The sequence below is a fragment of the Astatotilapia calliptera genome, chromosome 13, assembly GCF_964374335.1.
Source record: "Astatotilapia calliptera chromosome 13, fAstCal68.1, whole genome shotgun sequence".
Classification (NCBI taxonomy): Eukaryota; Metazoa; Chordata; class Actinopteri; order Cichliformes; family Cichlidae; genus Astatotilapia; species Astatotilapia calliptera.
In genome coordinates, this window is record NC_137434.1 from 19,550,714 (window position 1) to 19,577,273 (window position 26,560).

The 26,560-nt window shown below is 41.9% G+C and overlaps 1 protein-coding gene and 1 long non-coding RNA gene across 10 annotated transcripts in view; one reads left to right on the top strand and one right to left on the bottom strand.

Moving 5' to 3' along the window:
- Positions 1–581: 581 nt before the first annotated feature.
- On the bottom strand, positions 582–5,408 carry LOC113035528 (uncharacterized). The gene is made up of 3 exons (XR_003274355.2): positions 5,297–5,408; positions 3,561–3,696; positions 582–1,087 (listed from the first exon to the last, which is right to left on the bottom strand). It is a non-coding gene; the product is annotated as an uncharacterized LOC113035528 (long non-coding RNA).
- Positions 5,409–5,492: 84 nt separating this feature from the next.
- The window catches only part of LOC113035527 (transcription factor COE3), a 67,636-nt gene continuing 46,568 nt past the window's right edge, over positions 5,493–26,560 (top strand). For all 9 annotated transcript variants that reach the window (XM_026191150.2, XM_026191153.2, XM_026191151.2 and 6 more), the window contains exons 1-6: positions 5,493–6,227; positions 6,517–6,673; positions 6,984–7,047; positions 7,315–7,370; positions 9,340–9,413; positions 11,089–11,157. In XM_026191150.2, the coding sequence (XP_026046935.1) occupies positions 6,097–6,227; positions 6,517–6,673; positions 6,984–7,047; positions 7,315–7,370; positions 9,340–9,413; positions 11,089–11,157 (551 nt within the window). In that variant the 5' untranslated portion in view covers positions 5,493–6,096. The remainder of the gene's footprint in view (positions 6,228–6,516; positions 6,674–6,983; positions 7,048–7,314; positions 7,371–9,339; positions 9,414–11,088; positions 11,158–26,560) is intronic.

Consider the following 26,560-nt stretch of genomic DNA (forward strand, 5'->3'; position numbering starts at 1 on the left):
GTTGTACTGATGTTCACATCAATAAGCTCCACTTGTGCAGATGTAGACCTAGTCACGGGAAGCGTAACAGATGGTGTACTATATGTCATAATGCTATAAAATCCAACAGGAATTGACAATTGAAATCCCACCCCAGAGTTTGCCTCTTTTAGCTTTGGCATAATCTTCTCAGGATTTCAATTGCAAAGTCAAAGAGAATAGTCTAGCACATGGGGACTAGTTATCTGGGGCAAATACGGTCTAAGGTTGACAATGCAAAGGCTATGTTTATGTGCATCACACTTGCTATACTGAATGTTTCCCAGAGTGCAAGAACATCCTCCCCTGAATTCTATTCCTCTTCCCACGTCCCAGTGCTGCCGTGGAAAGTAGGCCAAGTGAGCACCAGGGCGTTGCTTTTTTAAGATGATCAGTTTGTCAGTGTGTTTTTGTGTGTGCTCAGGACGGCTATTCATGTGGCTTGACTCTGTAGAACAAAGACCAGCATTATACAATTTGCAGCACTTCCAATAGCAAGGAAAAGGGAGAGGTTGGAAAATAGGGACAGGACAAGTGTGGATGAAACAAAGACAAAATCTGGCTTGTACTCTAATTCATTTACTTCCTCTTTTCCACCTCTTTGTTGCAGCAAAAAGGTCCCTTGCCAGTAACACTCCTCTGCAGGATCATACTGTACTCTGGCTGGCATGGATTATTTTTAGCTATTGCTGTGCAGCTTTCACCTTTTCACCTTGACTCCCTCTGTCTTGACATCATAATTAACATTTCTGTTAATAGTAACACAGTCCGATATTAATAATCTGACTAAAATCAAAATGCATTTGTAGACTTGCCAGTTGCCATCAAATATGTATCTCCTTTATAATGGCAGCCCCTAAAGGAGAAAAATGAATTAGAGGCACTGATGCAACATGTTGAAAATATATATTTTGATGTAAGTAACTTGAGAATTATTAGTCTCTTGTGGGTGAGGTAGTATCACTGTGAGTTGGCAACACCTCCATCCTGGGGTCAACAGGCAAATTAAAGGTCTCTGGAGTACTGAGGGAAAGGCTGCTGCCTCTTTGGTCATGCATGCACAGGCGCTCTAAAAAAAATAAGAAAAAAAAGGAACAAGGTTAAAGCTGATGCCTCCTCTTTTGGAGGCCACTTTCCCCGATGCAACATGTGCCCACATCATACTTACTGATGAGGGTTTTTTTTTTTAAACTGACCTTTAAAGTCGGATTTTTGCACCCATTTTTCTGAGTGTCACAGTCTGTTTGGCAGTAGGGCGCCTATATATTAAGTTAATATGTTCCGATTTAGAGCTGAATAATCAAATTTGCCTCACTTCCATCATCGCCACTGAGAAATGTGAGGCGGCGTGATAACTTTTTTTTTTTTAAATAAAGAATTTTAGATAGGCCTACAAAACAGTGATGGACACAATCAAGACCAGGGCTGTGTTAAGAGCGAAGGTATCCTGGGTATTTGGTCATGTGTGTTTTGGTCTAAATTTCCAGGGGATATTTTAGATGTTAATAGCCCTGAAGTGGTCTCGGTTTCTTATTTAATTTCTCTCGCCTTCTTTAAATGTAATTCGCCCACAGACTGCGCCGCGAGGCTCTAAACCGCGCAGAAACTCTCTCATCATTTCCACAGCAGAATGGAAATGCAAATTGTGCGCACGGGCAATGCCCTTGACAGAACTCACCACTGCACACAATTAACATGAACACTCTGACAGAAGTTAGTGACGAAACGTGAGGTCACACCAGCACATTGTCAAATAATGTTTATTTCAGACACACAATAAACACATCAGAAATAATAATAATAATAATAATAATAATAATAATAATAATACATAAAAAACGTTCTTTCCTTAATTTTTTTAGCCCTTCAAATATCTGTTATTTTTTCTTATTCTAGTGTGCGAGATGACAAAGAAAAATAAAATTTTTTTTTTTATTATTTTAAAAATAATTCTGTTGCTTTTTAAAATAGTACCTGAATTTGAAAAAAGAAAATGTAGCTCGTGGGGCAGTGGGGAAGCAGTTACATATAAACCAAACTTGAGATTTTGCTATCTTGTCACTGAACAACACAGCTGCCTCATATCGACTCCATGATCTCAAGTGTAACCAACGAGGGGCGCTGTCCGTCTATTAGCTCCAACTTGACACGAACAGCCTTCATGATTGATCTCATCACTCTTGGCCGTTTGATTTTTTTTCTAACTACAATAATTAAAAAATATCGTGAAAACCATGTTTTAATATGAGATATCGAATTTTAGGCGTGCATTTATTAGGCCGATAAGTTGTAATAACTAAAGTTTGCACTGAAGGTTTTTTTTTATATATATATGTGATGCGGAATCAAGCTATTTGGTAATTTAATTAAAACTGATGGGGGAAACTGATATAAGTGATGTGTATTTTTTTTCCTCCCTACTCATGAGAAAATTGTCAACGCACAAGCATCAGCTGGAGTTAATCTTTTCTAATTCAGCTACAAGTGACAGAAATTTTAAACAAAGGCTGTAGGCTGAAGCTCCCTAAATTAGTTTTCTTTGCGCGGTGTAACTTAAATTTCAACTTCAAATATTTTCACAAAATATTGTAGCTCTAAACAACGGAACAGGCGATGTTAGCTGTAAACAGTAAGTGGGCTGATTGCCTATTTGTTCCGTATGGAATTTGGAATAATGCCTAACTGTGGGCGTACTTGATAAATATTTAATCGAAAAAAAGAAGAAGAAGGAGAAGGGGGAAAAAGATCACTTTAAAACAACCTCTGCGATAAAGCCGTGAGGAAACTTGCTTGGTGGGTGCTAATAAAATTTCCTTCACTTCGCTTTTTACCAATCAATCCATTAGGAAACAATGCAGGTGAGCATAATGAAAGTGTTGTCCCAATAAAGTGCATCGATGGACAGCTGGGCAGCGGCCGGCTGATTGACTTTGCCTTGACATCTGGGAGGCCCGCTGGCCCCTGGCACGCGTATAGGCTGATGTCGCCATTTACATGCAAATTTAAGGAGATCATGAGGGCCTCGCCCCGTAAATTCACACACACACACATAGACACACGCACACAAAAAAGAAGACGTCACCCTCGTCCCGTCGAGACGGGAGGTCTTCTAAAGTCACCCTGTAACATTTTTTTTTGAGTGGAAACCACGCGTCCCGAGGAGTTTGGTTTTATATCAGTGGTCAGGTCCAAATCTTTGGGGGTTCACTCATTGTGATCACTGAATAGAAAGAGTGAGATAACAGGGCCCCCGTGTTATCAGCCGGTCATTTATACGAGCATTCAGGCTGGCTTAATGCGGCCAAGATGAAATAGTTTGCAATTGTTTCCCCTTCTCTGTCACCCATCACTTACCTCTAGCACGCTGTTGAAAAAAGTGGATTTAAAAAAAATCTCTTAAGGAGAGTGGGGGAGGGGGTGGGTAATAAAAAGAAAATGTGACTGAGATGGTCTAATTCCACGCCCGTGCAAAGTTTTCATGCATGCAACCACTAAAACAAACGGGGATCAACATTTCTTTTATTTTGATGCTAACATTTCACCTAATGATGGAGAGCGCATTTTCCACGGTGTAAGCCCACCACGCAGATGATCCCACAGAATGAGCTGAGACGGATTCAGGCTCCGCGCCTCAGTGTGTGGAGCAGCTGACTCCCTCTCTCCACGTCCAGATGGCTCCTGCACACAGATTTGCATTCATTTTCCTTTAATATCTTCTGAAATAGCGGGGCAGCTGCATTTGTTGTCAAATACGGTTTAAAACTCCCTTTCAGGACAGCATCGTTACCTACGTGACGGGTGTGGAGATCCATTTTCCCTCTCCAGTCAACAGTATCAGATCTAAGAGGATTTGTCTCAAAGTCTCCTAATTTGATAATCAGATTTAAATCGCCTCGGTGCGTGTAATCAGGGGTTAAGTTCTAATAAGCGACTTGAAACTGTGCAAAAAGCACAGTGAGTTCTGTGCAAAAAAGATATTTGCAATCTCGGTAGAACAGACAAAACATTTGCAGCACGCGTCTCGATTTGTTTCATCTAAGGGGGAAAAATACAATTAACAAAGAGCACCCATTTGATTTCATTCTCATATCCTCCCCTCCCCACAAATTTAAACTTTGAGTTCTCTAAAAAAAATAAAAAATAAAAACAAAAATAAAAAGTTTAAAAAAAAATCTACAACCTGGTTTTGTAACTGGGCAATTTGGCAATAGATTGTGTAGAGGTGAAAGCAACAGCTTATAATTCACTTATCTTTGGCAGCAGCTATTAACCCTCTGCACCAGCTAGATAGATTGCTCAGGATATAGCACACATCTCTCTTCCTCGCACCCTCCCCTCTCTCCTTCATCCTCTCCCCCCTTTCACCACTAATGAACCGAATTGCTTGCTTGTCCCTCTCGGACGGAGTCGGACATGTAGGCAGTTGGCTCTTTAAAAATGATTAAGATGTTTCTGATTATTAGGTACATGGCGTGCATTAAATGCGGAAGACATAGAACCATGGATTTCCCGAAGTTTGTTTAATGTCATGAGACACCGACTCTGATTTTTAATCTATAAAAGAGGTCAAAAGACCTGACTTTATCTGCAGTAAATGGCACCGCGATGTGACTGATTTGTTTTGACATTAATAACAAAGATGCTGAAAAACTCCGTCTGATTTCCAAACTTTGCTCCCTTTTTTGGATTTTGTGCGCAAAAACTAAAACATAAAAAAAAAAACCTGCCCGACTGCCCCAGCGAAACAAATGAGTCAAATACCTGTTGTTAAAAAAAATGATCAATGAAAAGTTAATGTAAATTAAAATATTTATAATCATGTGTGATTTTATGATTTCCGCGTTGTGTTAATTACACCTTAATTACAATAACATAACCCACAGCACGCGATCACAATACGAAATAGAATATATATCAATTTTATGAAGAAACATAATCTGCTCTTATTGAAATATGATTTATGGCCTTTAATCTCACAGACACTGAGATGCTTTCGATACGTCAGTGAACAAACAGTCTCATCAAGTCAATTTGTAATGGTGTTAACAAATTTAATCGAATAAATATATGAAATGCTATTAATTTTAATCCATTATAATAAAACTAATCACGGAAATTGCAATCGGTAGGCCAGCTAAAAATAATAAGCACTGAATTCCGAATAATTGTTATGTATTATTATTATGATTATTTTATTATTATTATTATTTTCCTCCTCATTATGTGTGATGGTTACACCCGGTTGAATTTTCCATATCATTAAAAAAATCAAACTCACCACATATAGGGCCTAAGCAAGAGGAAAAGTGGAGCGAATGAGTGTTCTCAAGCTGCTGCACTATAGGGCTGTACCCGTACAGTGGAGCGCCACTGCCTGACAGGAACCGTCAGAGCTCCATATATGGTCAAAACCACGCCCCTTCAGCGTCATATTCTGACAGCGCCTCTCCCGTGGGTTTAGAGTTTTGGCTCCCGGGAAAGATTTCAGTCCTCGGGGAAAGAGGGCTTAGTTTTGCATGTTCCCATCCATCCTGCACGACGCGAAAGGGCCCCTTATCCACCTCTCCTGTGTACTAGGAACACCTCCACTGGTGATCAGCCTTTGCCTGTGTTTGTCTTGTGGAGAAGCAGCAGCACCTTTTCAGGAGTGGGTTTTTTATTCAACAAGAAGTCCTGAAGGTTTTGGATGCGGTGCTTCAGGGATGTGGGCACTTTGAGAGCAGCATCACCCACAAACACAAACAACTGCCATCGATTTTTCTGTGAATAGCACAAAAAAAAAAAAGAAAAAGAAAAAAAAAACAGAGGAACAATAGCAACACAAAAAAATCTTGTCTATTGAACAATTCACTTTTCCAGTCTGTGGATACCGCTCTAACTAAGTACAGCACTTTGAGAATTGTTCACATCGGACGGACTGAAGAGGGAGGCAAGACCTGTGGACCGGGTTTTCCCTCGCAAGTCTGAATCGGCTCTCGCTACTTATCCCGTGAAAAAAAAAAACCCTGAAGGATAACACGCTTGGACGTTTATTTGCCTAATTTCGCAGGAGGCTCTTTTTCACGCAAATTGTCCTAAATGTTTGGGATTCAGGAAACTATACCGCGGGGTGGGACGACGATGAAGGAGGAACCGCTGGGTGGACTGAACTCGGTCCGCTCCTGGATGCACACAGCTGGGGTGGTGGATGCAAACACAGCCGCCCAAAGGTACGCATGCCAAAAAGCATCTGATTTTTCTCACGCATTCCCTCCTCATCATATCGACCCCTCAATCCCCTGAATACTCTGTATCAATTACGGTCTCCCAATAAATGCCCCCCCTTCGGCTTTCCCTTCTTTCATTACATCAGATTACCCATTATTGTGACAAATCAAGAAATCTCCCCCGTACTCAAGCGTGCTTCTGCATCTCCAATGTTTCCATCAGCTTCTCCATCATCTAGTATCCCCGGTGTCCGGTGCTTAACCGAGATGGTCTCTTGTTTTCTCCCCGCAGCGGTGTCGGCTTGGCACGGGCACATTATGAAAAGCAGCCCCCTTCCAACCTCAGAAAATCCAATTTTTTCCATTTCGTCCTGGCGCTGTATGACAGACAGGGTCAGCCCGTGGAGATCGAAAGGACAGCTTTTGTGGACTTTGTGGAGAAAGAAAAAGTAAGCGGTGTATTTTAGAATACATGCACCTCTCTACATAATCAGCACATGTATCGAAATTATGTACTCAGAAATGGGCAATGGGTTACTAAGGGGAAGTCACGTGTAATATTGATTTTCTTTAAAAAGAAAAAAAAGGAAAAAAGGAAAAATTCAATTCCTTGATGACAGAGGGTCATTTTAGCATCTAAAGCCGTTTCTCTTCTTTAGCACCAAAACTCTGAATTTATTTTTAAACGCATAGACATGTGGTGGTGATGGGCAGTTGTTTTTCTGATTGCTGATTTTCACAAACTGTTGTTTTCTGCAGGAACCAACCAGTGAAAAAACTAACAATGGGATACATTACAAACTACAGTTATTGTACAGTAACGGTGAGTGAAACTGTCTTTAATATTTTTTAAAAACGTGAAAATCTATCAGTGAGTTTGTCTGTGTGCGTAAAACCACATGTAATAATAATAATAATAATAATAATAATATTATAAAATTATAATCACTATCTGAACTCTTAGATTTTAATGAAAAGTTTTTTTTTCTTTTGTCTCTTTTTTTGAGGGTTTTATTATTATTTATTTTCATAAATTCATTACCCACAATTCCTTAAAAATGTAAAAGTGCTCCTCTTTTTCTCTCCCCAGGCGTCAGAACAGAACAGGATCTTTACATACGGTTAATCGATTCCATGACGAAGCAGGTAAGCTGCTGCTGTTACACTTGTTTCTGCGCACAGTGCAAACTCCACGGTTCACAAGTGGGGGAGGAAAAAAACATTTAAAAAAAGCCAAACAAAATCTTAACATGGCGTGTAAATCGTCACCCCTGAGATACATAGACACACTTCTCGGTTTTCTAAAAAAAAAAAAAAAGAAAAAAAATCTGCTTGCAAAATGCAGTTGTGGCACAAAATAAAAATCAAATTACAGATGGAATCAGAAGAGACAGCTTCCATTTTGACTGTTTACGTTTGACCATATCATATTGCAAGACCCTAAAGTCAATTTCTCTTCGCCAGAGTTGAGTCTTTTTTTTTGTAGGTTCAGTTTGTCCAGCATTAAAATTTAAACACTACCTCTGCTCCATATGATCCGATTTGACTTTTCCTGCAAAGAGTCAGAGGTGACGGTCTAAACATTTTTTTTTTTTTAAATTGCTTTAAATGTTATATTTATAAAAATAGACATTTAAAAAATTCTGCTCAGGTGTAAACACGTGAATGGCTTTCATAGCGTAAAAATAAACCCCCAAAAATGCTTATGAGTATTTTTTTTGTTTTTTTTTTAGATTACCGAACTTAATTATGATTAGGGAAAATAAAATTAGACGCCACGCTTTCGTCTCTCCATATCGTGTTTTATTATTAAACAGAGGATTTAGCTAGAGCCTCAGCCTCCTGAATAGAGCCGTGAAGCCTGGACCACTGGTCACAGACAACATTCCTGTGCGAATGATCCGAGTCAATGACGCAGAACAAGCAATTTATGGATTTCTGTTTCTACAGCTGCAAATAGCCACATAAATCAAACCAATATAGATAATCGCCTGGTTCCCCCGAAAAAAAGAAGAGAGGGGAGGAAAAAAACCCCACAGCAGGTCAAGTAGGACAGCTTTTAGAAGCGAGAGAGAGTGATGCGACCTGGTTCAGATATGTCACTTTTTCAAAGTCATTCTTTCCTGTTGGCATAAAGAGAGTCAGGGGCAAAAAATACAAATTTCATTCTAGGCAAACAGAACGTAAAAATTAAATGCAACCTATCAGGTTTTTTTTTTATTATATATATATATATATATATATATATATATATATATATATATATATATATATATATATATATATATATATATATATATATATGTAGATTTTTTTGGCATTATGTGCAATATTTTCTTTATAATTTGTTGCTTTGCTTTGCATTTACACTCGGTGCCGGTTCAGCGTACGAGGGAGTAAAGTGTCTATCCTTAGAAATGGTAGAAGGAGGGAGGGATCGAGGGAGGGAGAGAAGAGCGGCAGAACTGATAGCTCCACGCCATCTGTTTCAGCCAATGCTCAAAAATTACTCAACCGTACCGCCAGACACCGCTTTTTATCCACAGAAAGATCATTGTTAGCGGCTCAAAATAAACAACAGATTGCCCATTAACACTTTCCCCCAAATATCCCCAGATTATAAGCATATTGATGACACTTCTATTGGATCTCTCCTTATGAAAATCCCTCTGTCTCCCCCCCTCTCTCTCTTCCTCTGTCTGTCTGTGCCACATATTATCCAGATTAATAAAAAATACAGTTTATGATTATTATTAAATATATGGATTGCTACTTTTATTTTTATATAAATTTTTACTATTGCTGCCACAAAAATGTAGAAGCAGTTGATATTTGTGCATTTTTTAATAGTTAAATTTAGACAGTCATTTATGTTTATAGAAATCAGTATAATTTACAGCACAGGGGAATGCTGGGATTATTTGAACCACATTTCCTATTCAGTATTTGGTCTCATCTGTTATATTGTGTTGCTCTAACATCACGTGTGTTCATGCCCTGATTTATTTTGTTAAACAGTAGCCTAATTATTTGCCAGTTCAAGAGTTTTCTTGATGTGTGTGTTGAAAACGACGGCTGTGTTTTCACTTTATTTCCATCTCATTTTGTTTCAAAGGCCATAGTTTATGAGGGTCAAGACAAGAATCCAGAAATGTGCAGAGTTCTTCTTACTCATGAAATTATGTGCAGGTAAGCGTTATTTTCCTGCTCTGTCCATTTTGCAGATTCAAGCAAAAAGTAATTCCCTCCCCTTCAATAAGTTTTGACACTCATGATGTGATGCAGCGAGCCAAAACTGTCCTGTGGTCCTTCAGCAGCCACAGAGCGAGAGAGAGCTGCTGTCATTTCTAACTTTGATATGATGTGATTCAACTTTGATATGAATATGACAGTGAAAATGAACTGTCTTTTCCAGTGAAGGGGAACTGAATGTGTAATAAACACTCAGTGACAAAGTACATAAGTTGTGGTTTTGTTTTTTTTAATCTTTTAGTTTGTTTTTATATTTTAAGAATTATATATAAGCATGCCAGGGACAATGTGTCTTCTGTTATGCATTAATGCTGCATGCTATGCATCTTTTTTTTTTTTGTACTCAATTCTCAGTTGATCCCACCTGTCAACAATGATCAGCAAGCCTTTTAGTGTCATTTAACCACATAAATCTCCACTCATATTGCGCTGCTATTCAGCGGTGTCATTGATACTAAAAGGAAAAACGCCTTTTGTTGTTATTGTTGAGCTCAGCATGAGCTTTGTGAACATTGAATTCGGATACTGTCGGTTAACCGCTCCTTTGTTGCACCGGTGCATTGTTCAAGTTACTGGTTGAGAGCAAGTGCAGCATGAGAGCTGAGAATGATTTGTCTTTTTCCATGCATAAACTCATCACTCACGCTCAATTTATACAAGCATCCATCACTTATTTGTGACACATTGAATATGGTCGTGCTCGAGAGGTAATATATTTTTTTTTCCAAAGGGAAGTGCATTTTGCTGCTGAATAAAACAACTACTACAACTGCTGCCTATTATCACATAAGAAGATATACATAACGAGAATATTCTTTTGATATATTATCTAATTAAAGCATATTTTATTTTAGCCGTGTAATAAACTAGTTTTTGAATTATATATTTTTTCTCAGTACTTTGCAGCCATAAAACACTTTTTTATTATTGCTTCTAGAAAGTCATGTAAATCAGGGATATTTAAATAGCGTGTGCTTGACTGACAGTAGCTTTGCACAAAATCTTTGTTTTCCCTTTCTGCACCATATGGCATAAATCAATCTTATTCACATATGTTTATATGTTTTCATTTCAAATGGAAGCTGGGATGATGTATTTGTTTATTTTTGCTGTTTTTTTTTTTATTCCAGTCCCAATCAAAGAAGTGAAAGGCAGCTAGCTATAGGCTTAGGGAGGAGATGGTTGAAACATGTGGTGGAAGATAGATTAGTGCTTTTGAGGCCATAATTGATAAATGCCCCGCAGAAATATTGGTTGAGGGTGGCACCTTGCATCTCCCTCAGAAATAGCAGCTTGGCAATTAGAGGTAAACAAAAGCTGAAGCTGTGAAAAGTGACTCCCCTGCCTCCTGGCCCAATCCCCACTCCCCTCCCCTCCAACACTAAGCCAAACAACACAACATGTTGTTTTCACCATTTTTATCAGCCATCAGCATCAATGGAAAGGATAGATTGAGTGAAGGAAATCTCATGGTAATTTTTACCCCCCATATCAAAAGCACTCAGATACGCGTAATACGTGCATGTTTTTTTTTTTGTGCATTATTTATTTATTTGTATTTATTGTGCAAAGTATCGCTTGCCCTGTAACACACTTTTCTATGTTTTTGTAGCCGATGCTGTGACAAGAAAAGCTGTGGAAACAGGAACGAGACTCCCTCAGACCCAGTGATCATTGACAGGTAGGCCGTGTGCAGCTTTTTCCTTTTCTGTGTTTGCGAACAGGGAATGAGTAAGTGAATGAGTGAGCGTCAGACTGACTAAATGCATGAGTGACTGAGTGGATGAGCAGGCACACGGATGAGCTAGTGAACAAATTAGTCCCCTCCCGCTGTACCAGACGGCCCAGTTGGGCTGACTTGCATCTTACAGCCCACAGTGTGGGAACTGTGGGTGACTCTGTGTGAGTGGCTGAGGGGTGTCTTTCCCAAGTACCTGTGCACTGAGGGGCGGTCACCACCTGGATAGGGTTTGTTCAGTCACAGGTGGTTCAATCACTAGAGGATCATGCTGGGAATACACCTAATTAGCTTAGGCAACTTCGCATTTATTTGGCTGGCTTCCTTTCTTTGTTTATGACAGTGATGCTTACACTGTCAATAGTTGTTTTTCATTGACTGTTTCCTTCGTTCAAGTTAGCTGTGAGCTAGGTGCCATTAAAGCTTTGTTTTAGGAGGGATAAACATTTTATGTCTGCTGTTTTGTTCTGCACCTTCAGGCTAGTTATCTGCCACTTTTATATTACCTTCATCACTTTATAAAGTGGGAGAATAAATGGCCTTCTTCCAGGCGTTGACATTTTCCCTCACACTGTGAAACTATAGGTCTTGGTCAATGTGAATATGTTTAGGTTGGTGGTACGAGGGTTTGCGCGCTTATGTGCTTATGTGTGTTCGGTGGCTATAGAGGTGAGGTAGGGGGTGTAGTTTGAGCGTCGATCTCAATGTAACTCTCACCACGTAGTAGGGAGAGACAGCAATGCTAATGTTTGACTAGCTGGAATCACTGTTTGCTTAGTGGAGAATGCCTGGTATCTGACAGAGGGGACAACTCTCTTATTAGTAATCAAATAGGGCTGAGCAGTTGTTGCTGCCACTCCACTCCAGCGGCTTCTCATGCATCAGGAAGTAGGAGCTGGCTGCCCTGGGAGCCTGGATGGATTACCAGAGCTACTGCTGTCTGAAGTCAAGCTCACAAAGACACACATGTAGATAAACACAGATGCACACTCAGACAAGGACACAAACGCAGACAGACAGACACCCACACACACGCATGCACATCCTCAAACACACACGCGTGCTGCTTGTATGTCGTTCATGCTGTTGCTGTGGCTGAATGTATCTCAATGCAAGAAAACTATTGAGGGTTTTTTTAGGGCATCGTAAGAGTATAGCTTTTTCCTTTTTTTTTCTCGCCGGATTGCAAGGATTTCTTAATTCATTAGTCAGGTGCATTTGTTCCTTACAATAGTGACAGCGATAGTGCAAACATTAACATATAACTTGAGACGTCTACGTCTCCTGATTTCCGCCGCTTTCATGTTTGCTTTGTGCTGCTCTGCTGCCTTTTACTGTTTAGAGTTTCGCACGCCATTGTTCTTCAATCTGCGGGACAAAACATGTAACTTAAGTACAATAAGCAAAATGAATGCATGGAGAATTAAAGTCAAGAAGAGGGGTGGGAAAAAAAGAACAGGGAAGAAAGAAGCGGATGGATATTGTAAGCTCAACTGGCTCAGGGAGGGCTCGGATTTTCATTGTGACGAGTCTGAATAGGAGTAGAGTATCCCTTTCCTTGCACAATGAGCAGCTCTGTTGAAACACAAAAGCATATGTTCCTCATTAGACCCTCCCATTGTCTCCATGTCGTAACTATGAGCCCGTCAGCTCACCCTAACAGACCCACACAGGTTCCCAGTGACTGAAGGAGGCTCGCAGAGAGGGGTGCTTGTGAAAGGTTGCAGGGTTTAGCAAGAGTTACGGACACGGCCAGAGCACACTGTAGGCTTGCTATGTAAGCTTATTTACTGCAATTACTTGACTTTTCCCGCTGTGCATATGGGTAAGCTTTTCTGTTAAAGCTTCCATGTTTTACAGCCATTTCTGTTACATCTGTCATTTTCTCATGCACATCATTACAGGCACCTGTGCTGCGGTCGCTGCTGGCAGAAACTGATTATTTCCAATTGAGTAGAACATAGTTGAGTGACATAAACCTAGAGGAGAGGTTTGATTGTTGAATCAGGCACGTCTCATCTGTCTACAATTACAGTATGAAAACCAGCTAGCACTGCCACATTTCCCAGAGAAACAGTAGCATGGCCGAACCTTAAGAAACAGATTTGGAGTGAATCATTGATGGCGTTCATTCTCTGTAACATTTTCCCAGATGGTAAGAGGGGAAAGCGCACACAGCTAGCTGGCATCTAGCAAGACATTAACTGGCATTCCCATGGATCTGGCATATCCAACGGAGTTTGGGAAACTTATCATTCCAAATGTGTCCTATTTTCCTGCGGTCAAGCCAGACATCTGTTTACCCTATTTTCTCTCAGAGTTTTGATACAGATTTTCACTCAGATTTTTGAAGAGGAAGGATTCTCTTTAAAAAAAAAAAAAAAGTTGGTTAGATATAGGCCCAACAGCTGTCACAAAGTTTCAGCACTGCTTGGTCTTTAAATATTTCAGCACTTACATTTGATGCCCTTGCATAATTCATATTAATTTTTGGATGAAGAAAGGCCCTATTTTTGCTGCATTTGGGTGGGTTTATATGTGCTACTAAAGTTTCAGTGTCTTTTGCAAAAGTCAGTTTGTATTTTGCTCTACAAAAAAGTCGATTCACTGTTAAGAGCATGAGCACTCTTTTTCCTTTCTTCAGACATCAAACCAGAAACTAAAAAAAAAAAAAAAAGTAAGTCAGTCCGTGCTTGTTAAATAAAGGAAACAGCCACTAATTGTAGCATTGTTGCTATGATCGCATAGCTGTACACTTTGCTATGTCTCATTTATAAATCCAGCAGTGCTACAGTTGTCACATTTATAAGTTAATGGTCCTTTAAAGTAAGTGGGAGTGTAGGCTGATTTAACTGGTAATTTAAGTCTTTAGAAATATAGTGATGAGGCACCCAATATCTGATTAGATGGTTTTCCCATTTACAGTACACATATAGCCAAACATAACTCAATTTACGGTGACTCCTCTGGTTGGGTATCTGCCTTCACTCTCTTGCATATTGACTTTGTCCTCTCTTGTGTGAAAGATTAGATACATTGTTCCGGCTTACACATGGATTTTGTAATAAGACGGCACATGTTGTTGAAAGAGGAGAGAAAATGACTCATTCTGACTGTCAGGGTTCAAAGGTCACATTTTACACAGGGATCTCGAGCAATTTATGCAAGTAGCATTGAAACAGACAAGCGGCAAATGTGTGTATGAATTTGGATTTTTTTTAAGGTGTGTGAGTTTACGCTGCCATTCACCAACAGATTCTGGACCATATCTAAACATGTCAGCTTCATTTATTCCAGCGGCTACGGCCCTCCCTTTCACTTCCTGTCACAAAGGTCAAAGAGCACTGACCTTTGGAGTGCAGCCCAGCCACTGAATAATTCATGACATTGACTTGTTTTTTCCCCTTATTTGTCTCTTTCTTTCTCTCTCTTTTTTTTTTGGTCAGCACACATGGTTGTGCTGTGGGAGGCTTTTATTCATTTAGCTCATTTATAAAGGCCTCACCGCACCTGTTCGTGTGTTAATGCAATTAAATTTTTGCCTAATGTAGATTTTGCTTAGCTTTCTGTTATGTCCCTCATTAGTGAGCCTGTATTTTCTAAATGACTTTGCGTTATCGTTCATTTGTGGAACACCTACGAGGTCATTTCCCAGAGTGCACTTGACTTGTTGTCAAGTTGTTTACCAGAAACAAAAGACCGCAGCCTTAGAACGTCTCGCATGTGGTTCCCTCGGCCTTCTAAGAAACAAATCGGAAAATTTGTGCGCTCCCATCTGGTTTGTGCAAAACCGTGATTACCTCCAAAAGCTGAACAAATGCCAGTATTTATAAGGTCAGCCCTTTATGTGGAAATGTGATGTAAATGAGAATCAGCGAAAGGGGACATTAAGCAAAATTAAATTCATTGTCTCCTTTAATGTCATTTACATTTTTGGCTAAGCCCTGGACTGTCAAAGAGGATTTCTAAAACCATTTTAATTGCACATCAGCATTGGAAAAGAGGGTGTGTTTTCACTGAGCGGCTGACTTGATAACCTGCAAAGAGAAGTCTGTTTATGAAGTGCCTAAATGACATGTTTTCACTGCATCTGCAGAGGGGCAATTAAGATGGCACTCGGTAGGTAGTGTTAATCTAACACCATCCCACCATCCATAATGAAAATGATGCAGTGGATAGGGTCACTGTTGTTTTGATTTAGAGTTGATTGCTGCAGGTGTTACTTTTATTTCTCTTTTTAACATTATACCACTGAGCTGTGGGCTCTTTAGATTTTACAGTGAGTCATTTAAAGCTGTTAACATGTATAGGAAATGCTCTGTTATTATATTTACACACGCATGCAAACACCTGCAAATGTCTTATTATTTGCGGCTTAATAAAATATCCATCTTGCTGTTGGATTTATGGCTGTGTTTGGTGTAATTCGTGTGACAGATGTGAGTTTTTCACGCCCATTGAGAAATGGGAGAATAAACTGGCCACCCCTGCCTAAGTCGACGTGATGTTTGAGTGAAGCCTGTCTCCTCCCGAGCCAGAGTAGGAAGAGCAGGAAGTGTTGAGAGTGAAAGCTGTACTTGGCAGCCCTCCTTTGGCTTGCACTTGCCGAGAAATGAAACCCAGACCCTCTCTGCAGCCCCAGAGCCAGAACCTCCTTCCCAGTGCTCCAACATCCAGGATTGGGTAATACTGTTCACTAAGCAAAACATTACCTCAAATTATACTCGCCCTGTTTTCTATTCCCTCCTCCCTCATGTCGGTTTTATCGCAGTTTGTAAATGTCAAGACACGTACAAAGACGCACAGTATAAATGATATTTTCCAAATTATGCTCACATGTTTGGGTTCACATGAGTGGCGGCTGAATGTAACGTGGTGCCTGACGTTCCCGAGGGAGACCCACCTCACTAGGGTAGGATTCCCCAGTGGCATCAGCTAATGGCAAGACTTGACAACAGCAGAGAAGCCGGGGGTGTTGTGTTTTACTAGCGCTGAGCAGGGGTGATGACTTTAACATGTGTGCAGAGAAAGACGGAGATGTTTGTGTGGCGTGTGTGCATGTGTTTTGTGTGTGTACCTGCATCTCTGAGTGTGTGCACACACTCGCGTGTGTGTGTGTGTGTGTGCTGTGCTAAAGAGAGAGGTGTGCAGTACGAAAGTGGCGCGGGCCAACAGAGCGACGGATTCGGCTCCAGCTTGACGGCAGTGAAAGACGAAACATGGTTCCACATGTGTTGAGAAAGAGCAGTCCATCTGTCCATTGAGACAACCCCTCCCCCCCTCCAACCCCACCCCCCTTCCCTTTCCCTCTTTCCTTCTCTTCCTCTCTCCTTCTCTAGCTGCCCGAACCACCCACCCCCTCCACTTTTTACTCCCCTGGTTCACTGCTGACAGAAACAAGGCCAGAGCTGGGGTGATGGGATGAATGCTGGGCCAAGAGCAACACTGGACCTTGTATACACACAGTTACACACACACACACACACACACACACACACATACACACACACACACACACACACACACACACACACACACACACACACACACACACACACACACACACACACACACACACACAAGCCGAAGAGGAGTAAGAAAAGGTTATCAAAGATTTTATATTTATTTATTCACTTGTTTTTTTGTTTTTTTTTTGGTGTATGTCTTTATATGTTGTTAAAGTTTGCCATCTTTATTCGCCGACTTGTTTTTCCATAGTTTTCATGTCCAGCTGCGGAGCGATCATTTATTTTGATATTATGAGCGAAAACACTCTATCGAGATTTATTCACTGTTCCCCGACACACTGCTGCAATAAGCCACCGTGGTGAAAATCCTACATTATTGAAATTAAATCTGAGGTAAATAAAACATGCCACTCTTTCTCAAATATTTAGCAGCTCTCCTTTATAATTAAACTTTGTAGCTGTTGTGATGATGTTGTTTGGTTCCTTAAAGCATTAATGACGCAAGATCTTTGTCGAACAGCTCCCGATTCTGTGAATCACATTTAGGTCACTCAGACCTATGTGTGTGTGTTTTTTTTTCTTTTTCCTTTTTTGTGCTATTTTTTCAGTTGAAAAAGAGTCTCCTTTCTTTCTCTTGGCATGTTCTTACTCCCATTCAATCCTTATTAGGTTTCCCCTAATTGTCAAACAAACTGTTGGGTCAACCTCAGTCGTATCTGGCCGTAAAACAGCACATTAGGCCCTGGTGAGGGATATATGTGGTATTTCATCGGAGACGGAGTAATGCTGGGGTTTTATGGTTAAGTACCAGTTCACGCCCACGCCATTTGTTTCGCATTAGAGTGGAGGTTTTGTAAATCAGATCAATATGTTCGCTGAGATGTGATTCCATGTTGGGATCTCCCGAGTCGTTCTTTCCTCAAGTATTTTTCTTAGGGGACTGGTTGTCGATGCACACTCCTCTGCTCCCCCTCCCTGCCCATCCTTCCTTTTTTCCCTACCTCTGTCAGTCCCTCCCTCCACCACCGCCGCAATCTTTTTCCATTTTCTGAATGTAGCAATTTGTAGTGTGACACAGGCTAGATTAGGATGGGAAGCAGTCTGAAGATTTCATCGGACATGGTCCTGCTCCCGCTGGTGTGAGGTCACAGGACAAAGATGGGGGGAATTCAGGGATAGGGTCATCAGTTACCTCGGGGAAACGAGCTGGTCTGCTGGCTGCTCTGTTGGCCCCAGGGGTGCCTGGGATGTATCGGAGGAGAAGCCCCAGAGAAAGAACCCTGAACCAGTGTCATTTATTAAAAGTGACAAGTTATTTCTAACTATAGCTCTGTTTTTATTGTTTTACAATGCTGTCATTTGGAACAGTGCCTCTCTGTTCAGGAATCACAAACAAGTGATGAATGAACCAGGTGACCAGCTTTTTTACCATACACACATGCTCGATGCTCCTCTGCAACACACGCGCGCTGTTAAATGATATTTTGTGTCTCATTTCTGTGGTAAATTAAACAAATGTGCAGGTTTAATAAAGATCGACCCCGTGATAAGTGTACTAAAAACATTTCACCATGCACCAGATTTTCCTGCAGGACATTTGTTCAGTAAATTAATAACAGCTTACAGTATGCATCTCAGCTTGACCTCTGCATAATCAGTACCAGGAGTTCTGCAGAATATGACCACACTGTGGTGTGTGTGTGTGCACAGAGAGTAGATATTCAGCTTTTACTGTTTCAGTTGTTTTTCTATTCTGGGTTTTATTTATAAAAATCATAAAGTTCACAGTAATAATGGCATATTTTTTTAGTGTTTGACCAAAGCTCTTCATTGAGGGTCACTGAGGTACTCTGCTCCCCATCTTTTTTTTTACTGCCTGCCCCAACTGCGTTAATGATATATGACAGAAATTTCCTTGTGCTGGTTCAGTGGCAAGAAAGGTCCTGGCTAGTCTATATCAATCCATCTGACTTATGTTCCCATGTCTTGAATTACCGCTTGATGGAAACCTGCTGTGGGCTTCTCTTGCCAATTGAAATCAGATCTCCTCCACAGCCTGGTGTGATATTGATCCATATTCAACACCCAGGCTGCAGATCGATCAGTATTGATTTACAATAAAAAACACTCCTCTGCTTGTTCAGCACTGCGATCGATACTTTAAAGTAAAGGGGGGGGAAAAAATTTAAAAAGAAGAAAAACAGGGCTGTTCTTTCTACCATGCAGCGACCAGCTGGAATATATTAAAAAATATATATGAAGAGATGTTTCATTTCATTAGAGGAGTGCGAGTTTAAGTGACCAAACCTTGACCACGCCAGCAACCGGCAACCACGTCTGCAGTGAACAATGATCCTCTCCTGCTCATGTGAGACAAACCAATAAAAATGGTTTAACAGGATGACACTTCTATAAGGACTCATTTATTGAAGGAGGTGTGTCTGTTTCTGAATTAGTGGCACATCTGCACTGCAGTGGGGAGTGCTAAAACTGTCATATCAAATCTTTCAGAAAATTGAAATGGAATGCTAAAAGTGGTGGATCGCTTGAGCTTGATTTCAGCGTGTTAACACGATGACATGATTTCCTGCGGTTTGATATTAATTCATGTCTCATTCTCTATCCCACCCGCACACACACGCTGGGCCCCTGCCTTCCACACGGTCATCATTAGGACCCAATACAACACCGAACACACTGGAACAGACTAACAGGACCTATTGAGCTCCATCCAGATCCACTTTCCTCCCTGTCACATCTTAGTCCTAATCTCTCGGACTTCCTCTTCTCTGCCAAATAACTGTTCCCATCCAGCAGGTCCCAGCTTTGGCCCGGGCTGCCAACATCTGAAAGTTATTATCCCCAATCTCTGACATCCAGGAGTTTACAGTTATATAATGATGGGGAAAACCACATGTCCCCAGAGGCAGAGAACATTTTTGAGATGCCTCCCCATCTGTTTTGGGGGAGCTGCCCATTTTGGGCCAAACTCAGAATGGCAAGCAGGCAGATATTTTTTGTAATCTTTTATTTTCGACCACTGGAACAGGCCAGTCTGGGAGTCATTATATGGGGTGATAAAGCAAATCCAATTGGGTCAGGTTCCCCTCCACACAGTGCTGGTGGCACCAGCTCTCCCTGCCTCACTGCTCGTCTGACTGTGTAAGTGGTGGTTGTTTGTTTGTCCTAGGGAGGCTGGGCTGGGGACTAATGCAAGCCCCGGGGCCAGCCAGGTCGGAGGCGACGGTAAACCCGAGCTGCCTGGTGCAGCAGTGCTCCCTCGCTGCTGGCTCGGCCTTGTTTGGACTGCAGCTCCGGTTTGCTTTCTTAGAGGGAAGTTGAGCCTCCGTAATCACTGAACCTTTCGCTCGGGTGGGGAGTGTAGCTGAGACCAGAGGGAGCGATGACATAGGTCCACAGAGGCCCGGCCTGGTCCACCCCTGCTGCTCTTAGCATATTTATTTTCTCTTCTCATTGTATGGTTTAAGTCACACATATTATGTTCGGACTTTATGCACGTGCATAGGCACTCAGATGGGATAAGGTGCATAGTGCAAAGCTGTAGGCTTTGTTTTTACTAATAATGCCAGGGATTAGTGACTTGCTGACCTCAGTGTAATCTTTATTAGTCTATTAACTGCATAGTCTAGCTATGAAGCCTGATTGGAGAAGAGCCGTACTGACATACAGCTCAGGCTAGCAAGAATCACCTGCTATTCTTAAGTTGACACTATTTTAGATTATAGCTACATAAATGTATGTGTCTGCTAAAGTGTTTCAAAATTTTACAGATTTAGATCATTTAAGACCTCCACACTGCCCCCTGGGCACCCCTCAAAAATGTTTTATTCAGCATCACCACTCTGTTCTGTTTTGTTACGTTATTGAAATGGGTTGTCGAGTCGAATAGAGTCAACCTGGTGCGCCAATCTCATTGTAGCCAGTGGAGAGTGAAAGCCATCTCTGCAGCGTAGGCTCACCAGAACACACACAGAGATTGGACAAGGGGGGCAGCGAGAGCGAGAGTGCGTCCTCCAGATGGAGATCCCAGATATGGGGGAAAATGTCCGGGCCATTTTCCAGGGTTTCCATAATGGGAATCTACCCCTTGCTTGGTTATTAAGTTGTGCACACAAGGCGGAGAGAGATGGAGAGGAGAGGAGATAAGGGCAGGCGAGACGAGAGATGGACAACCTGCGTGCCGTCACCTCTCTATTGTAAGTGTCAAGCAGACCCTGTTGGAGAAATCGCAGGTCATGTGGACAGATGATTGTCAAAGCTCCATGTTGATATAAAGCTTTGCGATTTTCTTTGAGCAGCTAAGGTGCATTAGATTTGTTTTTGTTTTTTGGGGGGGGAGAGGGAGAAAGTATGAGGTTCAGGTCAGGAAGGTCAGATCTGGGGGTCAAAGGGTCACAGCCTGTTTGGTACCTGAGTAACCTCACATGGCTAAGCCATTTCTCAAGCTCCCTGAAATGATGGCGGGGTGCAGAGAGGAGGGGTAAGTTGAAGGGGTGGGCAGGAGAGTGATCTATCAGCGGCAGCAGGAGACATGCAGACAGCATGGCAGCTACTGCAGCTAAACAGAGTGAGACAGATAGGCAGAAGTCTCTCATACGTAACACCAGGAGCTTTAAGAAGACAGCACTGAGTGTTATGGATGCTTGACATTGACCTCTTATACACAGAGTGTGTATTTATCAAGGTTGTAGGACAACGGTGTATTTGTTTGTAAATTATTTAGTTCACTGGGTGAAATGCTGTTTTCCTCACATAAAACTTGCCACTTTTGTAAGATAAGAACAATCGGTTTCTAGCCTCCCTTTTGTGCTTCTTGTCAACCTTTTTTTCTACAAGGCTTAGAATTTAGGTGATCATATTTTGAACACTGTCACTTCTATCAAGTCAAATCTACTTTAAAAAGAGGGGAGGAGAAAAAAAAAAGCTCTGAAGCTTACATTTTTCTCGAAGAGAAATATTTGTGTACAGATAGGCCTGTCATTCTGTGAAACAGCATTCATGATTCTTTTATTGGTGCTCAGCCATCACCCCCTCTCTTCCTCAGTGGAAAAAAGGCTAGTCTACAAAGTGGCTTTTTGTCGTTTGAGAGAAGTAAACTTCATCAGGTCGACGGCGAGGTGTGCTTCACATGTCACTCAGTCGAGCTCCCTCCTAATGAAATGCTGCATACAGATTTCTGCCTGCGGGCTCAGGGGGATAAGACCGTGGTAACAGAATGAAACAAACCCCTTCCCATTCCCTTCACTCACACACAAACACAGACACACATGCAAAACACACATCCACAAACACACATTCATGCCGTCGTATACACACACACACACTCTTGCTGGAGAGCATCCATGTGAGGAGATCCAAATCTGCAATTTATTCAAATATTGATATTTCTACTTGTCAGGAGAAAGGTGCCTTGAAATTTCCTCTGAGTACTCCTGTCAAAAAAATAGCAGGAAATATGTCAGATAATTCATAAATGGAGTTCAGCGCTGCAAAGTCAGTTGGGAACAGCAAAATATATATATGCTTGTCAATGAAGAATAGGAGCAATATTACAGAGCCTGCTGCTCATTCTTCCATCATGTCAAGCAAACAGTTTTTGCAGGCCCAAGTGTATGTTTCACAGTCTGTGTGTGTATTTGTGTATATGCATGTATATTTGTATATGTCCTCGTGTACGTACATGTGTATGTATATTTATGCATGTGAATATGTTTGTGCTTAGGCTGTGTTGTGACTCCCACTTAGATCTGTTTGTTATCTTTTTCCATCAAGACACTCCATTTCCCGCCCTGATGCAGCCAATGGGAATATGTCCTTTTTTTTCTCTCGCAGAGGTCCGTAACCGGACGCTGGCCTCCATGTGGTTTGAATTAGGGCCCCCGAAACTGTGAAGGACGCCTCGAATGACGTGAGGCACTTGCAGACCAAATTCCATTCTGCTGAATGGTGGAGAAAAGAACTCTCCGGAATCCTCCGAGATTTTTTGGCTCGGGCACGTCAGCGATTAAAACAGGGCGGAAACCAATAACTCAATGAATCATGGGGCAACGTCCCATGAAATCTTTCACTGCTCTGTCACACCCTCGTGCAAACCCGAATCAACTCAAACTCTGCTGATTAGTCGTTTTTTTTTCTTAAGTGGAAAAAAAAATAGACAAAAGTCTTGTTCTTTTCTTCTGCTCACTGAACAGAACTTCGACAGTTTGAGCAGAAAAGGCACGTCTCTCCCTTGCCTCCCTTTTTTCCTTCACCTTCGTCCCATTTTTTGACAAAGTGTGTGCTCACCGATGATGCATCGCTTGACCACGTTGTGCCAAGGCAAGACAGAATAGGACTCCACATATCTCCTGTGGTCATGTGATGCCATAGTTCATAGCAGTTGATGAGATGCAGTTTGGCACAGCTTGGGACCCATCTGGGAGATGCAGATACGCAGACATGAGAAGTATTTTACAGCAATGCATCTGCGCGCTTGAAGAGCTATTTAGCATATGCTGCTATACAAGAGAATTTGCTTTGCTGTTGCCAGCTGCAGATTAGTCCTCATTTCTCAAAAATCCGACAGAACAGCTGATCCGTAGTCACAAACAGCATTGAGTGCTGTCCAAAAACTAATACATGTTAATATTTTGCTTAACTACATCAGTGCTGTCTCCAATCATAAAATAAATCAAGGAAAAGCAAAGTGTAATTTCGGTTTTCCTCGTATCAACAATAACAGTGTCAAGCGGTGCAGTAGTGCTGCTGCCTGCACTGGCCGTTTTGTTTCTGTTAGCTCCAGCAGAAGTCAGAGCCCATGCTGCTGCTCTAACTCAAGTGGCTGATATGTTAGGCCATCTAGGGCATGGCAGGCGGTTGACAGTCCATGCAGCCTGTCTACCCACAGGACATCTCCACATAGTGTGTCCACAGTGGGGCCAGTGCTGTCATCTGGGCCCACTATGGACCACTGCTCTGCTGACAGTGAGAGGGTAAACGTTTACCACCTCAATCCCCCATTAACTCGGTGAAGGCACTTCGATCCTCTGTGAAAATAATGATATTGATTGGAGCTTGGCTCTACAAACGAAACGGTTGCAACTAAAAGAGGGATGGGCCCTTGCATTAGAATATGGGATTTTCGAGGATAAAAGAGTGTTTGGATCTTGTTATATTTTTCCTCTCCTCCATCTCCCTCAAGCTTTCCCCCCACCTCCTCGTCTCCTCTCTTTCTGCATTTTTATGTGTGTGCATGTAGTGTGAGAGCCTGTGCGTCTCCTAAGATTACCCTCCGCTATCCCCGCAATCAAACAACAAATGACAACATCATTGCTCAGGCCTTTCAAAATACAACACAAAAAGTGTGTTGTAGCTACATTAACTTGCAACAACCCCCTAATAGACCCTTGTGGGTTTTGTATCTCTCCCCCTTCTCTCTCCTCTCTTCTCTCTGCTAGGCTGTCACATATCCACCCCCCTCACAGTGTGAGCCTCCGAGCCCCGGTGGAGATCAGGAGCTCCCTGTCGGAGGTGCTTTGTCACGTAGCCCAGGGAGCGTGGAACTCACCCAGAGCTGTTGAACAAACACAAGCACAGGGGCTGTCAATAGCAGCTCCGCAAACTAATTGCCTGTCAAATGAACCACCCTCGTTAAGCTGCCCTCACACACACACACGCATATGCACACACTTGCGTGCGCTGTGACATTCATGCGCTCACACACGCATGCACACACACCCGCACACAAAGCCGATTTGATTCAAAGAGTAGTGATACCTTGTTAGAAGAAAAGACACACGAGTGGCACTTCTCTGTTTGCCGTCTTGTTTCTTCAATCGTTACCAGCGTGTGTAGTGCAGTCACCGTGAGATTGCCTTTTTGTTATTATTAAAGGGAACATAGCATTGTATAGTATAGCTGATGTAATCCGAAGGCATTCCACGCACCCTACAGTATATCAGCTGGTGTAATATTTCTGTTTTTTAAACCACTCATTAGATGGTAGCAGAGCTCCATACGCCAAATGTTATTGTTTTTGTGTTTGTTTTGCTTCTTTTTTTTTTTTTTTCTGTAGTCATTAGGCGGTAGCAGTGGAGTGCCCAGCGCCTTGTCTGGGTGCCTGTAACAGTGCTGTCGGATTGACACAGCTGGGGAGAGCAGCTTGAGGCTGCACGCTCAGGAATACACAGGGGTGTTCAAAGCCCCTCTCTGAATCCTGATCAGAGCGCTGCCCCGGCCAACTGATGGCCTATTAAATATACATGCGCAGAGGTCAGAGCTGGAGGTCCCGGCTTCCTCCCAGCCATGTGCACTTAAGCGGAAGGGCTGGGCAACAATAAAAACCTCCTCTCTCTCCAGCGAGCTCTCCCCTGACACCCTCACCTCCAGTGTGTACGTCAAGTACAGTGCTCACCTAGCGCTATATTACAACTGCCTTTGTGAAAAGGCCAAATGATGCATTTTTTACATGGTTATTATATATTTATATTCAATAACACCAAGGACCACTCTTGTGTCTGTCTGTCTCCTGTTATTTTTCCATTGTCACTGATAAATAGCCTTGCTCACTACAAGCATACAGACAGTCGGAAGTGATTCCATATCCACGGTCTTTGTAGACTGAGACAAGGAGGTAGAGGGAAGAGCCCCGTAATGGCTAGTCATGATTAACATATTCAGAGTGACACTCTCTCTGTGTTCGTTCGTTAAGCCTGGTCTGTCTGACTAATGAAGTGGAGCGGCAGTTTATCAATTAATCCAGCGCTGAGCCATTTGTGCTGGGGATATTGCTCGTGCTGGGCGTCACAGTGATCCAGTTTGGTGCCCTTTAACCCCTGTGAGTGTCCCAACAAGGCAGGACTGCGCGACAATGACAGCAAGACACACAAGTCCACAACTGGAGGTCTTCTAAACAGGATTTGTGCCTGCTGCTTGTCAGCAAAATGCAGAGGAGCGAGTGTGGATTTATTGGGTAATAGGATCATGAAAACAGATCTCTACAAACTAACAGTGGAGGTTTTCAGCATTCTCAGACTTCGCATAGATCATAGCAAACAACTTAGTGCTGTCTCTATTAAAGCAAGCCCTCCCCTGCCATTATCTTTCCCCCCACTGCTCCTTCCTCCATTTCACATTGTTTGTGTTCATTAAGACATGGGCGACCTGCCTTATCCACACATCAGACCAAGCTCTCAAGAGTAATTGCAATGGTCTCGCAGAGGATAATGTGGTTTAAACTCAGTATAGCCTGTCTATTAGGAGAGACATGATGGCAACCACAAATAATAAAGAACTATTTATTCCTCTCTCTGTGACGCTAACTAGGTAACATATCAAGCCAGCGCCGCTAAGGGTCTCTCTTACTGTCAGAAATGGCACCCTTCATCCATTCCCAGTGGCCCTCGCCTCGACATCTCTGCTCTTCATTTTCTACATGAGCTTGGTCATAAATGCACACACACCTCATATATATTTGATAGTTAATATTTATCCTCACTAGGGAAGTGCACTTTACATGTGGTAACATACGATTACCTGCAATTCTTATAGCAAAGCAACAAAATCGATATGGATATATAATTCATGACACAGAGGCTATCAGTTTTTATGGCTCTCTATCCAGGCTCATTAAAGTTTTATCGTAATTGACTGCAAGCAAGAGTTTTTAAGGCATGTTTCTCCCTCACTTTCTAACTTTAATAATTAAGTAAAGTTTAATTGGTTGTATTTTGAAGCACCTAGTGGATGATAGGAGTCTCCCAAATTCAGAAGCATGAATTATAGAGTGATATGTTATGCATTAACCTGTCAGTTAGTTCATTTGTTAAGGCAGAAAAGTATGGTCCCAACCCCCCAAATCACATCCAGAAATCGAATAA